The sequence below is a fragment of the Herpailurus yagouaroundi genome, unplaced genomic scaffold (genome assembly GCF_014898765.1).
Source record: "Herpailurus yagouaroundi ecotype Mexico unplaced genomic scaffold, PumYag 181, whole genome shotgun sequence".
NCBI classification, from domain to species: domain Eukaryota; kingdom Metazoa; phylum Chordata; class Mammalia; order Carnivora; family Felidae; genus Herpailurus; species Herpailurus yagouaroundi.
In genome coordinates, this window is record NW_024412412.1 from 1441947 (window position 1) to 1460174 (window position 18228).

Sequence of the window (18228 nt, forward strand, 5' to 3'; positions counted from 1 at the left end):
TCATTGCCTCTGGGCGCACTCACGAGGACAGGCCGGGAGGGGAGGGCTGCTGTTGTCACCACTGCCTCCAGCGAGTGTGTGGGTAGGACGCCCGCGTGGCATTGGCACCTGCAAAGAGCTTGACATCCGGCAGTCTGCGCGCTGTCCCCTTTCTTCCTGACGTGGTCCCGCCGGGGGCTTCCTGACTCCCAGTTCATGGAATTGAGGACAGAGTCATGGCATACCAGCCACGGGGTCACACGTTCTGTACATGATCTATGAATCCCTATCACACGTGGGCACAGAGGTGTGTGTATGTGTATGCGCACGTTTATACGTGGACGTGTCATATGCGTACACGTCGTATATCTATCCTGTACAAAACGGACACACGGACACATGAAATGGATAAAATTATGTATATCATACGTATGCAGTGTATGTATGTGGCTGTGTATGTGTGCACACAGGTGTGCATGTGCACGTCCACGCACACACATCCACACGTATGTGTATATACCCTACAATTCTTAGGCCCATTTTGTAAGCAAGGGCTGTTACTCTCGGTTTCCCAAATGCAAATGTGGAGGCTCAGAGGCCTGGGGGACTTCTCCAGGCTGGAGGGGCAGGGGGTCAGGTGCCTGGACCCTCAGCTGGAGGCTTCCCTTGGACACTCAACAGCCCCCGGGCTTTTCTCTTCACCTGGCAGAGCCCTTTTCCCTGTATCTACTCCCAGACCCCTGTGGCCTCCAGCTTGGAGGCCCTCCTCCGCAGGGCCCAGCTGAGCCCCGCCGAAGATCCCGGAACACTTCCGCTCTAGTTGCCCGGTGCTGCTGTCCTGAGCCCCTCCGTTCGGACGGGCTGCCCAGCCTGACCTGCACTCGGTGTTCCGGGCACCTCTGTGCCTACCGCCAGCTCTGGTTATATGTGCCTGGGATGGTCCCATCAGCATACTCTGTTTTCCAACTGGAGCTGTCAGAATGCAAGAAAGGGCTGTGTCATCAGGGAGTGTTATAACTTAAAAAAAAAAAGGAATAAATGTAAAACAAATACCCTCCCCCTCCCCACTCCCACAAGATGGCATAAACCTGCAGGGCCGGGGTTTTAGGCCCTTCCGTGAAGTTTTACCCTTTTTATTAGGTTGGCATTAAAGTGTCCCTCCTGTTCTCCTGTACGCCTTCTGGCAAGATGTCTCGCCCCCTAAAAATGCAATAAATACAGCATAGCCGAAATCGCCTTGCTTATTCAACACCACCAGCAGGAGGAAAATGATGCATGCAGGGGGGAGTTTTACTGTTCTGATTACTTTCTGAGGATTTTGAATGGGAGAGAAAATATTTGGCTCAATGTCACGAAATGCTTAGCTTTTAATATGCCTCGAACAGGAGAGTGTGGCCGTCATGGTTACGGAATAAATACAGATTGTAGATAAGGAAATTCAATGTTTGGCGTATCCACTTTCTGAATAGCTCTGCTGGCCTCAGTGCTCCTGTAATTAAAACCTGAAAATAAAACTTAATGTGCACCGTGGTCACGAGTGGCCCATGAAAGAGTGAGTGTCGTGTGGACCTAAACGTTTGCTCACAGCTTGCAGAAAAAGGAAGGTTTAAATCCTCAATCTCCGAAGGATTTTGAAAGATAAAAGCGTCTAAGGTAATATTTCTCAGGTGTTAAAAAGGCCACACTGTTATCATTTCATTGGTTAGTTTTTGACATGACCTTATGGGATGATCCACTATCAAGAGAAGGTGACCTTCCATTTTGGAATCAATTACAAAAAAAATCATAGACTTGAGTATCTTATAGAGGGCAGAACATGTTGACTTTAAAACCTCCTAACTAGGCTTATATTTCTTGTCACCAATCCATCATAGTCAAAAAGAAGTGAGGTCATTTAGACGTGAGGACGAAGCAGGGGTCAGATCGAGTCGAGTAGATACAAGTCTGAGTTTGAAGGAGCCATGAACAGGCTTGACAGTGTCCCAAGCCTCATGCCTCCCCTCCCCCGCCCCCCGGTGCAGACGCAGACCCACTGGTGACCGGGGCTCCTGGTGCGCCTATGGACTTGCGGTGCTATGACGCAAACCGCGATTATGTCATCGTGACTTGGAAGCCGCCCAACACGACCATGGAGAGCCCTGTCATTGGCTATTTCATTGATCGGTGAGTGCCCATATTCTTCTTCCGGGGATGGGAACGTTCCTGAAATTATTGTTGGCATGGACGGTGTCTTTGGATATACTTCTAAACTCAAGTTCATGACAGCGTTCTTGATCAGGTACGTCACTGTATGGTTGTTCAAGGCTCCTGACCGGATAGTTGGAAGATATCACCAAATGGCGGGGCGAGGGCAGGTAGACTTCTGCATGTGGTGCTTGGAGCTCTGCCTGCCTGTCCGACATCCAGTACCGAATGCCCTCCAGCTTCTCCCGGCACGCGGAACCCTGGTTGTGGGTTCTAGGGAGAACTTCAGTCCTGCGCCTCCTTCCGGAGCAGAAGACAGGCCGCGTGAAGCATAGCTGGGAAGAGCGCCCGCCCATTTGTACCCAAATTCCAGTCTTCCTCTCCATTAAATTAGGTTTTCTTCTTGTTTCTGATTTAAAAAAAAAATCTATTGACATTTCAAGTACAGAAGATCAGACTTCACCTTTGAGTTAATAACTTAAATGTGGATCATCACAAAACGCATCAGAGTCTTAATTCTTTCATGTTCCTTTACTTGGTGTGGCGCTCAGGGTCTGGGAAGGAAACCAAGCAGAGTCGGTGAATTTGTTGCACATGCAGTTTATGCCTCAATCACACACACCAATCACTGAGAAAAACTGTAGTCAAAGAAAATGAATTTGGAAGTAAGATAAAAGGTCTAAGCTATGGATCTATCAGAAGATGATGCGTCTGGGGAGGGATTTAAGGTGCCGTATGTATAAAACACAGTAAAATAAGACGTTTGTTTCAGAAAAATCAAATCTTTTTTTTTTTTTTTTTTTTTTGTCAGTACGTTTGTTAAGTTCCCTTTTCCACACCAACAAAGCTGCTTGTTTAGGTAAAATATTCACTATCGGGATAATATTTGGAAGTGCTAAGGTCAGCTTTTGCAGAGGGCATCGGTCGGGGTTTACCTTGAATTAAAAAACAAAAAACTAAAACAAAGCTATTTTCTGTCTTCCTGTGACATTTGAGAATTTTTTCAGCCGTTTGGCGAAAACAATTTCATGGCCCTTAGCAGTTAATGACCTGCCCCCTCTCTCCTTCATTGACAAAGATAAACACAACAGGACTTCAGGTCGGGGGAGGCAGCTCTTACCCTACGCGCCCTCCCGTCCTGCAACAGCCAGGCGTTGATTTAAGCCAAGTTGTTCCCTGCCAGACGCTCAGCTATGACCGTGTCACGTTCTGCCTGTAACAGGTTAGCATGTGTGGGTCGCAGAACTTCCATTAAAAATTCCGAAGAGTTAGAAAGAGAGTTGATTCTTTAAAGCGAATATACAACCTGGCTCCGAATGGCTCCAAAAATGATTTCTCTGAACTTGCTGTGTTCTCCTGGGAATTTGACATGATGTTTTGGGGCTGAAATTTCTCAGCCTCTGAAAAATGGAGGCCAATCTCTTCTGCATTTCCAGGTGTCCGGTCAGCACTTAACTGTTTTCAAAAGACTTCCAAATTCCACACGAGACGTGCTTGAAAGACACGTATTTCTGACATCGGGAGAGACGAGCCATCGGGCCAGAGACCCTTCACTCCTGGGGCTCAGTAGGGTGGGAGGCATGTGGGGGATGGGCAGCGGGGCACTCCCCTGCACCCTGGCATTGGGCATGTTGGGGAGCTTAGGGCACCCTGTGATTTCGCCACGTGTGTCGGAAAAAGGACTATCAAGGATATGCCTCGAGTGATCTTTGGAGGTCATTTTGCCTCAATGTGGTTGAAGGCAGGAATTGATTTTCAAGCTATAAGTCATCAAGCTTTTAAATATATAAATATATCTATTTCACATTTCCTAAGTAACTTTGTCTTTTATGGTTTATTTGTACTACTTTTGACATACATCAGTACTTCACCAACATCGGTTTCTACCAACGCAAGGTATTTTCCTGTTACAGTTGTCCTAGATACATCACATGTGTGTAGAATAGATGTATAGACCTGAGTGAATTTACTAGGCTGATGTATTTGTTATTCTCTACTCTTTTTGTAATTCACAGATGTGAAGTGGGGACAGACAATTGGGTTCAGTGCAATGACGCACCTGTGAAAATCTGCAAATACCCCGTGACAGGCCTTTTTGAAGGGAGGTCTTACATATTCCGCGTGAGGGCAGTCAACAGCGCGGGCATCAGCAGGCCTTCCAGAGTCTCCGAGGCCGTGGCTGCCCTTGACCCCGTAGACCTCAGGAGGTTACAAGGTAGGCCATGCAGATTTCAAGCTCCAGTCGTGTCTTGGAAACTTGGGACGTTGTCTTCTGTGCTCAGCTGTATGTGAGCCTTAAGAACATCTCCCGGGGCCGAGCGTGGGGCGGTGATATTTCGTGGTGCCCGTGTGTCCACCGGGGCCGCGTTAGGGGCGGGGCGGCCAGGCGGGCGCGTGTGCTTCACCACGAACGCACACGGCCGTCCCCATGCCCCTCCACTGGAATCCAGATCGCTGGGTTCAGAATTAGCCTTTTCTTAGTCCGTTGGTGATGCGATCTCAACACACGCTAAGACTCAGAAGGCTTTAAGATCAGGCCGCTCTGTTTCCGAAGTTTAATTTCCCACGACCCAGATTCCCGAAAGGGATGGGACGGTGGGCCCCTCAGTCGTGGTTTTAAGTGAGCCCGTACGTGTTCCTTCCCGCCCCCCCCCCCCCCACCGGTCTTTCTGATCCGGTACAAAGATCTGGGAAGCACTAACTCTTAAGCCTGTTCGGAATACCTACGCTGATTCCTGTAGAGTCGGGAGTATGCTGCAATCATAACGCGGAGGTGATTTGGATCCCACGCTCGGTTAGGGAAGCTGGGCTTTCTTCAGGAAACCACTGGATGCCAAATTGAGCACCAACCTTTCTCTCTGCAGCGGTCCATTTGGAGGGGGATAAAGAAGTCGTAATGTATCAGGACGACCTTGAGGGTAAGTGGCCTCTCACCGCTTTGTCTCAGCTGGGGATGCAGGGTGGCAAGTAGAGATGAGTGTGCTCAGCTGGTCAGCACAGGCTTTCCGTGTAAACGTAAAACCCACGGGTCAGGCCTGCGTGCTTACGGCCTGTAGAAGTCAGGAAGCACAAGCAGGGCAGAGCGAGGAGAGGATTAGAATCCAGGGGTCCTCAAGGGGCCTCATCGCTTCCGTGTAGGGTTCACTACGGCATTCTCCTGGGGGCGTGCAGAGAAGATCAAACTGAATCTGAGCCTTGATCACCGGCGGAGGCTGGGGCCCCTTCTCTCAGACTCCGTTAGCGGAGGACTATTTTAGTTTTTCCCTTTAAGCCAAGATTGTATTTCCAGCATTTTAACCGAAATGGAGTGAGTTCTTGCGGTCGGTATCCCTGGTCCGAAAGTTTGCATTTCCCTCATTTATACTGGATTTTATGAACACTTCTCCTAGATAGTTCTCTCAGAGACAGGGAGGAGGATGAATTTATTAAGGAGGGGAACCTGGCGTTATGAATCACAAAGCCAAAGATCTTACGTGGACTTACAAGGACAGTTCATAGAGAACAATGAAAAACTTAAAAACGAAGCAAGTTGAGTTTGGAGCCTCAGGACACGTACTTTGGAGCGAGGTCTCCTTTGAAATCTCTGTGGTCCAAGCGCTCTGTCCTCAGGGAGCTGCAGACTGAGGGGTCCTTTGTTGATTTCCATATTTGCCCCCAGATGGTCTCCAGGCTTGCAATCTTCTGCACCTAAAATGGTTTTTCTCTAGTATCTCAACACCCAACATCCAGAGGGACGCCCTTTAAGAGTCCTGGCTGAGCCCCACGGGAACATCTGAAGGCTCAGATGAGACCTCCACTTCCAGACATTCTTAGAGATAGGGGGAGATGCCCAGGAAAGCAGTGACAAAAGAAAAACAATTCAGGGAAGGTTGACTTAACTGTGGCTTCATAAATACCCAATGGAAACATCGCTCTTTGAACAAGTAAAATCTGGTCCTGTTAAGAGTGGAGGAGGGGTTCCTGCAGCACCCCAGCCTGGGTAACGTAGGCGCTTTTGACAGGAGCGAGGAAAAGGAAGTTCTTTTGTTCGCGTCTGGTGGGCGATGAGGTCAGTGAGGAGAGAACCATCTGAGCCATCCTGAGTGGGTGTGTAGGAATTCACATAAAATTACCCCAAACGAGGAGGCGTTGGCTGCTCTCCACGCCTATCAGTGGTGAAATTTGCATTACGTGAAGGTCACCGTGCAAAGCAATGGGAGTAAGAAATAATATAATAAACCTTCCCGTGGCAGGACCCGTGCCTGTCTGCAGAGAACATCTGCCTTTTTACACATAGATCCGGACGTGTTGGGTGTAAACGGCCAGCTATTAAGTGCCAAAGAAATAACACGACGTAAGAGACTTTGTTTTCTGGCTGATAAAATGGGAGTTACAGACACCATGCATCTTATTTCCAACTGGAGTGACGTCACAGACCCCACTTTTCATGCTTCTCATGCTTCCTTTCTTATGAGAAGGCAGGTGCCTTCATTTTGTGTGACACACCCTCGAACGTGGCTGCGTTATATCCACACTGTGGCCGGTGTTCCTGAGGCTCTGTTTGGGTCTGGCCACGCGGGCCAGGGGCTGAGACGCTCAGACGGGCCATGGTACTCCCAGAGTCCAGCCAGTGGGCGTCAGCTCTCCGGGGTGCGGCCGCACATTGTCCGAGGTCAGGGGCAGGCAGGTCAGAGAAGGCACCCCGGCGCCCCCCTTGCAAACATGTTAATTACGGTCAGTGCCCATCTCTGAATGTCGCCCAGCTTTCCCAACCTTTCCTGACTTGCTCGCAAGGCCCACAGTCCGTTCTGGGAAGGGCTGACAGGCCTCCCAGCCCAGGCAGATGGCTTGGCTTCCGCTAACTGCACACCTGGCGTCCGGGGCGAAGGCACCGTGTGCTCTGAACACGTGCACCGTCTCTCGGGCTCTGTCATCCCGGGGATGAAGCTCAGGTTTCACTGACTTGGAGGGGACGTCTGGGCAGCCTGTGGGGGTTGCAGTCTCCCAGGGTGGAGAGAACCAAGTGCAGGATTTGCGATCGGGGGGCCAGGGCCTGGGCCCCCTGTCCCACCGCTGCGAGCTGGGTCCTGGGAGAGCGTCCCAGCTTGCTGACCTACAGTCACGCAGGAGCGCCGTGGGCTCCAGAGATGCGCAGCCCTGGGCACGGGGACACCCAGGGTAACCTGGTAACGCACTTGGAGTTTCCTGTCCTCTCCGTTTGCTTTCATTTGCTTCTCTCTGCGCCCTCCTCTCGGCTGTTGGGAGTGTGGGTAACAGAGGTGGGTTCTGCCCGTGGCCTCTCCTTGTCCCCCTCCCTGACCCCCCTCTGCTGTCTGTGGCTGACGCCATCAGCACATCCCCAAGGCTCCCGCCGCTGCGGGTCGGCCTGACGCCGAAAGGCTCTGGGACCCAAGCATCTCGCCCCAGCCAGGGGTCCCCTGCCGACACGAACGGGGACTCTTCCTTCTCCCCCAGCATCGGACGAGATGCTTCCTGCTCCGTTTTCTCTGGGCCTGGCAGCTCTGTGCGGGGTCTGAGAACAGTGACACGCTCAGACCTGAAAGCACGTGCACGGCAGCTCTGTGAGCGGGCACTCACACGTCCTTACTGCCTTCACCACCTGCCTTGCCACCCTCTGTTCCCTGGGCTTGCCTCCCACGTCCTGCGGCACCTTGGACATAAAGCATAAACCAGGCTGCAGCCCTGGGGGCTCGGCACGCGTCACCCGAGGGCGAGGTTCCTGTATCTTCTCCCGTCAGGGCTGTGTCCGGATCTCTTCATGAGGGGACGCAGTGCGTGGGTCCCATCAGGTGTCCGGAGGCCCCGCTCCACCGGCCTTACTGGGCACTTTCCTGGAGAGACTCCCTGAGTCCTTGTTTGAATCCAAGCCCCTTGCCAGGAAGCTCCTAGATCAGGCCACGACACCCTTCTGTGCCGAGTGGCCTGTAAAATGTGTAACAGGACTCCTGGGAAACCAGACCCAGTCTTGTTTGTCCCGTCTCCATGCGGTGGTTCAGTTCCTTGCCGGCTGCACAGTCCCCAGGGCGCAATGGGATATGGAGAAGGGCTCAGACGTGTCCTGGGGACGTTCAAACCGGTTTAATCATGTGCTAATCTAATCAGAAGCTCATAATATTTTGTATCACAGCTACAGAGATTGTGGGTCTGGAAAACCTCCACATCTCATGAAAAGCTCTCTCCAGATATAACGCCCCCGACACCTTCACGTGTGTTAAAGCAAGGGGTGTGTCACAAGCCAGGCACAGCAGACCCCTCCGATCACAAATGTTCCAAACTAGTTATTTGCAAGAGGCTTATTGATATCACTCTGGGATTTTAAACCTGTGGGTATAGGTTCCAGTGCTTGTGAACGTGGCCCGGGCCCCCCTAGGGAGGGAAGAGCGACGGGCTATAGAAGGTCGGTGTACAGATCCAGGGCTGTGAGGGCGAGCAGTATGAGGAAAATAACCCAGAGGACCAGCAGAGCGAGGGTAATCCCCTTCCAGAAGGCTTCCGTATCGCGGAACACAGACCGCGAGCACCTCCTCTGCATGGGTTCCCGGCACCTCTAAAGCTCCACTCTGGTTAAGCACTCTATTTCTTCCGGGTGGATCTTCCCGCCTCCCCTTCCAGCGGAACTCTGGAAGATTTTTGGATTAGATTCTTTTTTTTTTTTTTTTTTTTTTTAATGAGCTGGCTTATGTTAGAAACAAAACTAATTAGGTGATCTTAAGCAGTGCATTAGACTTGGCTGGGAAAAATAGTTTGCTTACCGTCCCCAAATAGAAGCGAAGCAGAAGACGTCACTGATAGGGCAGATCTTTGGTGCCTGGGAATGTATCTCGGGGACCGCGCTCCCACGATGGGCTCCGGCGAATGGGGGGACATGGGGCACACCCAGCACTAACTGAGTTCATCACTCCTGCAGGCGACGTGCAGATCCCAGGGCCGCCCACCAACGTGCACGCCTCAGAGATCAGCAGGACGTATGTGGTCCTCAGCTGGGACCCGCCTACTCCCCGCGGCAAGGAGCCGCTGATGTATTTCATCGAGAAGGTACCGTGTGTTGTAAACCCTCACATTGTGCTGTTCAATGGGTTGCGCTCTGAGGGCGCCAGGGCGCCGGCTGTGCTGTGAGTACGTGGCCAGCCCGGCCGTGCAAGTGGGAATCAGGGGACCGCGTCCTGGGTCTGGGTTTGCTGCCTGCCTGTGAGTGAGCGGCCCCACCCCCATGAGGCACCGAAATGGGGGATCTGTATGTTTTCTTCCTGCCGAGGCAGTCTAGCTCCCACGTCTCACTCAAGAACGAGTGAGATGTGGGCAGGAGGGTCGTTTGCTGCTGCTCTGCATTTGTTCAGAGGTCGCGTGGCCACTTGGTGGCGGTCTTGTACAGGGATTCACACTGCAGCTGGCCGGGAGAGCCAGTTCTTGGCTGGAGGGCTCTAGGTCTGGACGCAGAGAGAAGTAGCTGTATATTGCAGCCCTGCACACGCACGCACACACACTCATAAATGCACACACATATGCACATGCACACACCCACACACACATATCCACACACACATATGCACACACGTGTGCACACACTCATACAAACACGCACACACGTGAGCACACACTCATACACGTATGCACACACTCATAAATGGGCACACACATGCACACATGCATACACCATACGCATATGCACACACACTCATACATGTGCACAAGCACACATGCACACATTTGCACACACATGGACACACATACATGCACACACACACATGTGCACACACTCCTACACGCACACACATGGGCACATGCACACAGTCATACACGCACACACATATGCATACACGTGCACACACACTCATACAAACACACACACATGTGAGCACACATACACGTATGCACACACTCATAAATGTGGACACACATGCATACACCCATATGCATAGGCACACGCACACACACTCATACATGTGCACAAGCACACACACATTTGCACACACAAACACATACACGCACACACACACGTACACACTCATACATGTACACAAGCACACATGCACACACTCAGACACACATGCGCACACACGCACACCCGGGCACATGCGCACACTCATACACGCACACACATGCACACACGTGCACACATGCATGCACTTGCACACATGCACACACAGTCACACACATGCACACAACACTCATACATGCACACATGCATGCACTTGCACACATGCACACACAGTCACACACACACGTGCACACATCTAACCAACAACTCCCAAACCGCGATATCCTTACCGCATGCTATGATGCGCTCCGACTTTGGTCTGTCCCGTAGCACTGGACACAGCTTTTGACCCCTTCACGGGCTCAGTGACCTGCTAGTGGGCTGTGGGCCATATTGAGAAAAATCGCTGTGGTCCAGATCCCGTGTCTGGTTTTGTGACCCTCCACTTACGCCACGGTGTGGAGTGCGCCGTTTATGGCACACGCACGGGACAGAGCAAGTAACAGGTGCGTGCGGCACAGGAACGGCGCGTGGTACAACTAGAGGAAGCAGACGCGGAAATGAAGTGAGCGCTATTTCAGCCTCCAGGGCGTGGATGGACCCCATGGCCCTCACCACTGGCCTGCGGGGCTGCCTTACGTGGCGGCTGACCCTGCGGTGCTGCAGGGCGAAGTGTTCAGGGCCCGGCGGCGTGCGCCCCCGGGAGGGGCCGGAGCTGGGCCACACTGAGTGTGGGCTCCTGGCGGGCAGTCTACCCCCAGCCCGTCTGAGGTGATCTTGTGGTGACTTCATTCCTGTCAAGGCCAGGAAGGAAGCGCAGGAATACGGATTCCTCTTTCCCACTTTATGCTGACACCAAGAGTGGGGGGCGGCAGCCCGGCACCCAGACGCCGAGCGGGTGGTCTGCCGCATCACCCGGAGCGGAGTTTCAGTGCGATTGCGCCTCTGCTGGGTAGCTCCTGGACGGCTCCCAGGCCGTTCCCGCCGTGTTGACGCCCGTGGTTCAGCGGCTAGTGGCCTGTCATTTCTGACGCCCGTGGTTCAGCGGCTAGTGGCCGCTTCGGTGGCTAGTCTCCCTGAGGTGAAGCTGGCGGTGCCCCGAGTGCTCTTGTGCTCCAGACGCATGCCCTGGGGGCCCTGCTCCAGGCACGGGGATCTACACACGTCCTTCCAGCCTCCACCGAAGGATGAGCAGCTCCCGACTTAGCTCTGGCTCCCTTGCCTTTCTTGGGCTTCTAGAAGCTTGGCAGTAAGCCCCTTGTATTTCCTCCCTCCTCCCTGTCGTCATTCCTCCAACGCAAGGCTCCTCCTCTCTGCTCGGCCCCAGCTGAGTGTCAGACGGGGGCGCGTGGGGGCCTCCGACTACAGGTGCCTGCACCAGCCCCTAGACGGTGACTTCGCTCTTGCTGAAATGAGAGACAGCTTTCAATGTGACTCTGACTTCTAGAAGCCCGGGGTCATTTGAAATGCTTTCACTGTTCTTGGGAGCCTTTCCAAGGGTCACCGTGCACGTGCTTTTGCTGCATCAGGATCCCTTCAGGAAGGGGGATTTTTCTCTATAGGAAACAATTAAGTGAAACTTGTAACTGAAGTTTAAAAAAATAATTATCAGTGATGAGAAAATCAAATGATAAAAACGAAACCTGCAGTATGGGAAGTTTGGGAAATACAGAGACGTTATATAGAATAAAATGAAAATCACTGATAACTCCATCATTTGAAACAGTCATTATGCTTTAAAAAGTATTTATTTTTGAGGAAGAGAGAGAGAGTGAGAGAAGGAGGGAGAGAGTGAGTGGGGGAGGGCAGAGAGGGTGACACAGAATCCGATGCAGGCTCCAGGCTCTGAGCCATCAGCACAGAGCCTGATGCAGGGCTCGAACTCATAGACCACGAGATCATGACCTGAGCCGAAGTTGGACACTTAATTGACAGAGCCCCCGGGCACCCCTGAAATAGTCATGATGAACGTGTGATACATATATTAAGAGTCTTTTTCTCTATAGTCTTTTGTATACTTTATATGTCATCAGTACAGTTGGCATCCTGTGTTACATTTAGCAAAACAGTCGCTCTCCTCCGATTTAGGATTTTTATAAGGTAGCCTAAGTGACTACGTTCTCCAATGTACGGATGTATCATAGCGCGTCTTACGTTGCTGCTGGTTAGGTAGATTGCTGTTACTACGATAATAGTCACAAAATACTGTACATTTTAAATTGAAATGTGACCAGTTGAGTTACGATAGAATTTTATGAATATCTTAAATTATCTTTAATTCTTTACAGTTCATTCCACTTTACTAAAACTACAACCTATGTGTTAATTCCTTGAAGTTTATTTGCTTTCACGTAAAACTTTTTACTGCCGAGCATTTCCAACTTGGGGTAATTTCTTACCTACTTTTCCTGGTTGAGTTCCCTTTTCGCGTGATTCAGGAAAGGTTTACTGATGGCCCAGGATGCGCTCTACCCCCGGACGTCCCTAGAGATTAGTTTGGCTAGCTAAAGCACAATGGTTCCGTCAGCATGTGTTTGGGCAGTTCTTGGCTTCCTTTGGCGAATCCCATGTCTCTTCACAGTCGGTGGTCGGGAGCGGGAGCTGGCAGCGGGTCAACGCCCAGACGGCCGTGCGGTCCCCTCGCTACGCCGTCTTTGACCTTGCTGAGGGGAAGCCATACGTGTTCCGGGTTTTGTCAGCCAACAAACATGGCCTGAGCGAACCATCGGAGATCACCGCCCCCATTCAGGCCCAGGATATGATTGGTGAGTACGGTCATGTCCGTGAGCGACCACAGCTGCGGACAGGCCCTGAGTCACTGACATCAGAGGCCATCATGTTGTGTTGAAAAAGACAATTCATGTTGTACGGGAGTTAAAATTCAAGCTGTCTTAAAATTTCGTTTTACAGGAGACAGAGATCTCTTTGCCCTGTGTTGGTTGGTACTCAACATTTCTCCAAAGTTCTGTCTTGTTTTAAGTTTACTTATTTATTTTGAGAGACTGAAAGAGAGCTTGTGAGCAGGGGAGGGGCAGAGAGAGAGGGAAAGAGAGAATCCCAAGCAGGCTCTGTGCTGTCCGCGCAGAGCCCGATTTGGGGCTTGAACTCCTAAACTATGAGATCATGACCTGAGCCAAAGTCAAGAGTCAGATGCTTAACCGACTGAGCTGCCCAGGTGCCCCTCCGTCTTATTTTCATGGAACTAATAAATGGGTTAGAAATATTTTTAGGCATTGGCCACCTTTTTAAAAACCCTGAACACACCAGAACTCCTTGCCCGTATGGCTTCAAGTTCCCTCTTGGAAGATGTCAAGTAGGAGTTACAGAAATTCTGAATTGCACCGGTGAGAAAAATCTATGGTCAAGTTATGATTAGATTTGGAATCCCGTCAAGTTTCTGATCAATCTGATAGAAGTGTGTCTTGTTTTCTTAAAATCAGTCATTTCACCCTCCAGAAATTGTTAACTACCCTGTTAGCCAAAGTGTGTGTGTCATCAGAATATGCTTTTTATTTATTTTTTATTTATTTGTTTTATTTATTGAGAGAGAGAGAGAGAATGAGAACCAGCAGGGAGGGGCAGAGAGGGAGACAGAGAATCCCAAGCAGGCTCAGCACTGTCAGCACAGAGCCTGATGTGGGGCTCAATCGCATGAACCGTGAGATCATGACCTGAGCTGAAACCAAGAGTTGGACACTCAACCGGTTAAGCCCCCCAGGCGCCCCCGAACGTGATTTTCAACTTTTCTGGTGGGGGTATGGGAGATTCGGTGGTTGTAATTCCTTTGTGAGTCAGGTAGGACTTGGGAGGACGGAGGAATGTCCGGCACTTTCTGGCTCCCCGGGTGGCAGCCTGCCCCCCACTTCCCTCCATGTGCAGATTTCAGGTCGTCCTTCCCTGTGGACACAAGGGCTCAAGGGTCTGTGGTACAGCTTCCAAAACTCTGATACTGTGTCCCGTCTGTCACCGTGTCTCCCCTGCACAGCCGTGCCTTCTGCCCCTGGCCGGGTGCTGGCGTCGCGGAACACGAAGACGTCAGTGGTCGTGCGGTGGGACAGACCCAAGCAGGAAGACGATCTCCTCGGCTACTACGTGGACTGCTCCGTGGTGGGGTCCAACGTCTGGGAGCCGTGCAATCACAAGCCCATTGGCTACAACAGGTGTGGCCCTGCGGGGGCCCCAGAACTGCCGTGTGAGGGGACAGAGTAGGAGACGCAAAACCAGACAGGAGCCGCTCAGGCTCAGAGCGGTCCATGCCGTGGCGCCCACGCCCATGAGCCTCTACACAAAGGTCTGTTTCTTATGCCCACGTAAGGGGCACAGGACTCCAGAGCTGACAGGCTGCTCGGGTCCCCAGGCTCGTGCCTGAAACGATTAGTGTGTTCATGACAGAGGAGGCTCCAGAACCTTGACTCTCCCGACACGGGAGCAGTTAAGGCTACCCTTCCAGCGGGAAAGTTACAGTCGCAACCGCGATCTGAGAGGCGTTTTATTTTTCCGTGTTGATTTTTCGAACTTTTAAAATTGCTTCGTTCGCGTAAGTGAGAGCCCGCACTCTACCACCGATTGAGACAAAGCTGGGGGACGTCCCATCTCTGGTGCAGGGGACCTGGGCCCCTCCTGCCGTGGGAGGGAGCGTCTTCACTCCGGCTTCGACGCACTCCCCTTTCCTGCCAAGGGTGCAGAATGTCAGACCCTGTTAGGCCCTCTCCAGGATGTGCTTCTCCAGAAAACAGAGGCAGCTGTCCGGCTCTGCACCATGGACGGGCGGTCAGTGATGGCTCAGCCGTCTTTCCCATTTCAGTCTTCTTAAGAAAGTAATAGATTGGAAAAGGCCGTGGCTGCGAAAGAAGAGATGCAACTGAGAGCATTGGTTAGATGTTATTTAGGGTTCACGGGCGGCAAATACAGAAAGAGATCTCAGAACAAAGAAGTGAAAATAGCATTCTCAGGCCGGAGTTTTGTAGAAGGTCACAGCACGTTCACAGGCCCGGTGAGGCAAGCGGTGACCGCTTACGCGGACCGGCAGAGCGCCGGCCTGTGCGGGGCAACCCAGATCCTCCTGTGCCGTTTCCCGGGTGACACTTGCCAGGGGTGCTGGAGGAGGGGGCCGATGTCCCGTTTCACAGATGGGCTAGCAGCCTCACCAAGGGGGAGGCACGTGACTAGGGGCCCAAATCTGTTGAGTGTGGAGGCCAGTGTTCGAGCCTCGTCTGACTAGGGTCCCTTCCGTGTCCGGAACGCTTCTGCGTCTAAGCCTTCCACACGTGGGTTCTTTTAGATGAGGACTTGAATGCTGTTTCGTGATAGACGTGTGATTCAGACAGAACCTGGTAACTGGGGAAGCGAAGGGGAGGGGGGGGCGCAGAGCACGTGGGCGACACGGAGGAAGAGGGGCGCTTAGGATCTGAGGGGCTTGCTTTCCGTGCCCCCAGACCTGTGCCCCTCCAGCTCCTGGCGTAGCGAGGCGTCACGCCGCCTTCCTTCCTGACCCCGCGTGCTGGTTTGCATCAGAAAGCTAAAACTGACAGCGCGAACCCATGTATACCGTGTGCACACAACTTGACTCAGAGTAACGTTCCTTCTCGTCCCCCGTGGACAAAACGTTGGCGTGTCCCCCACGGTTTGTACTTGTGCCGCGGGAGAGAGAAAAACGGTTCAGCCACGTAGTCGTGCCCCTGACTGGTGTCTCCCTCAGGTTCGTGGTGCACGGCCTGACCACCGGTGAGCAGTACGTGTTCCGGGTGAAGGCGGTGAATGCCGTCGGCACAAGTGAAAACTCTCAGGAGTCGGACGTCATCAAGGTCCAGGCCGCTCTCAGTGAGTAACCCGCGGGCTTACTTACGATTTCTTTTTTTTTATTATTTTTTTATTTATTATTTTTTTTTTTTAACGTTTATTTATTTTTTGGGACAGAGAGACAGAGCATGAACGGGGGAGGGGCAGAGAGAGAGGGAGACACAGAATCGGAAACAGGCTCCAGGCTCTGAGCCGTCAGCCCAGAGCCTGACGCGGGGCTCGAACTCCCGGACCGCGAGATCGTGACCTGGTTGAAGTCAGACGCTTAACCGACTGCGCCACCCAGGCGCCCCGCTTACTTACGATTTCTGACGATACGCAGTGTTACGGAATTTCCGAGCAATGTCGGGTCCGATAATACTTAGGTGGGAAATAGAGCAAAAAAAAAAAAAAAGAAAAAGAAAAAAAAATCAGTTACTCTTTTGTTTTAAGGTCACTATTCTAATCTGTCAGTTTTTCCCGGGAAGGACTTCCAAACGTTACCATTTTCTTCTCCGAGTCCTTTCTACTAAACGAAAAGCAAGCGTCTACATTTTTATTCTGGGATGAGAACGGATCTTTCCCGGGTCACCTGTGTCTCAGGCGACAGAGGACGGCTGGGCGTAGGTCACCCAGAGTTGGGGGTGGGGGAGCAGAGACGTGTCCCTCTTCAACCCGGTAGGAAAAGATGGTCCATTTCCAAATGGGTTCAGAAGGAAAATACAAATTTGGGCTCACTTGAGTGATGCTGGCGACGTTCATCATCTCTGGTCACGGGGGCACAGGTGTCGTTCATGGATGTGACGAGACGGCTCCTCCAGGCTTTCCCCAGAGGAGGGGGAGGAATCTCATATTTCAGCCATCCGGGCCAGATTTCAATAATTTATCGCCCTTGTATTATTGAAATATTGGAAGATGTCTGTGTGCCTGTGTTATTTACTGGGGGATGTGTTTAGAAATAGCAATAAATACATAACGACGGACGCGTCCTCTCTTCAAAGGAAGAGATGAAAACACACAATGATGGGTCGAGTCTGGGCGCCACCCCCCCAGCTGCCGCCTGCCCCCCCTTACCCCAGTGCAGGAGCCGCCCCGTGGGGCAGGGGGTGCCCAGGCCGACTCTGGGGTAACCCTCCCGCCCTGTGTCCCTGCAGCTGTCCCCTCGCATCCGTACGGGGTCACGCTTCTGAACTGCGACGGCCACTCCATGACGCTGGGCTGGAAGGTGCCCAGGTTCAGCGGCGGGGCCCCCATCCTGGGTTACTACATAGACAAGCGCGAGGCTCAGCATAAGAACTGGCATGAGGTCAACTCTTCGCCCGTGAAGGAGAGGATCCTGACGGTTGGTTCTTCCGGGTTCACGGGTCTCCGCTCTGCTTTCGCGTCCCGGGCAGAGGCCTTCCTTCGGCGACTCAGACACTAGATCACGTGACACAGAAGCAAAAGCGGGTTAAGAAAAGTTCGCGGTCTCCTGAGATCCTGTATCTCTACAACTGGGCCTTAGGAAGCATTTTGTCCTGTGAAGCAGGAGCAGGTGGAGAGGCAAGGGGCGGGCGGGGGAGGGGGTTAGGGTCACCACCACGGCCGGCTCCAGGCCCCGAGCTTGTCGCAGCGAGCTGCCGCGGGGATGTGAGGTTTGCGCCCGGCAGGTGTCAGTCAGGGAGTCCCCCTGCCCCCCCCGCTTCTTTGTCGCGGTTTTCCTGAGCAAAGCTGCATGCCCGCCCCTGAGTGAGTCACTTGTCCAAACGCGTGTTCTGTCCGAGCGGAGAGAGTGGGAAGGACGTGGGTTTGGAGGAAGGAAGATCCGGGACCGAATCCAGACACAAACCCTCAGCAGCCCGTGGGCTTTCTCTTCTGCCCTCTGACATTCCCACTCCTCGTTCTCACAGTGTAGGTCACAGGCTTGTGTGTGTGAACGTGTGTGCACGCGTGTGTATATGAGTGTGTGTGCACAGTGCAAACACACGTGAGCATGCACACGTGTGCCTATGTGTGCACGTGAGCATATGAATGTGTATGTGTATTTGTGAATGGGTATGAGTGCACACGTGTGTGCATATGGGTTCATGTGTGTATGAGAAAAGCATTTACTTAAAAAAATTTTTTTTAATGTTTATTTACCTTTGAGAGAGAGAGAGAGAATAATGAGCGGGGGTGGGGGGTGCAGAGAGAGACAGAGAATCCGAAGCAGGCTCCAGGCTCCAAGCTGTCAGCACAGAGCCCGACACGGGGCTCGAACCCACAAACAGTGAGATCATGACCTGAGCCAAAGTTGGACACTTAACTAGCTGAGCCACACAGGCGCCCCC

At 52.3% G+C, this 18228-nt stretch overlaps 1 protein-coding gene across 2 annotated transcripts in view; it reads left to right on the plus strand.

The window, feature by feature from the left end:
• The window catches only part of MYOM2 (myomesin 2), a 73662-nt gene that overhangs the window by 27021 nt on the left and 28413 nt on the right, over nt 1-18228 (plus strand). For both annotated transcript variants that reach the window (XM_040489802.1, XM_040489803.1), the window contains exons 11-18: nt 2001-2142; nt 4179-4378; nt 5028-5081; nt 9071-9198; nt 12723-12906; nt 14127-14301; nt 15840-15961; nt 17074-17261. In XM_040489802.1, coding sequence (XP_040345736.1) covers nt 2001-2142; nt 4179-4378; nt 5028-5081; nt 9071-9198; nt 12723-12906; nt 14127-14301; nt 15840-15961; nt 17074-17261 — 1193 coding nt within the window. The remainder of the gene's footprint in view (nt 1-2000; nt 2143-4178; nt 4379-5027; nt 5082-9070; nt 9199-12722; nt 12907-14126; nt 14302-15839; nt 15962-17073; nt 17262-18228) is intronic.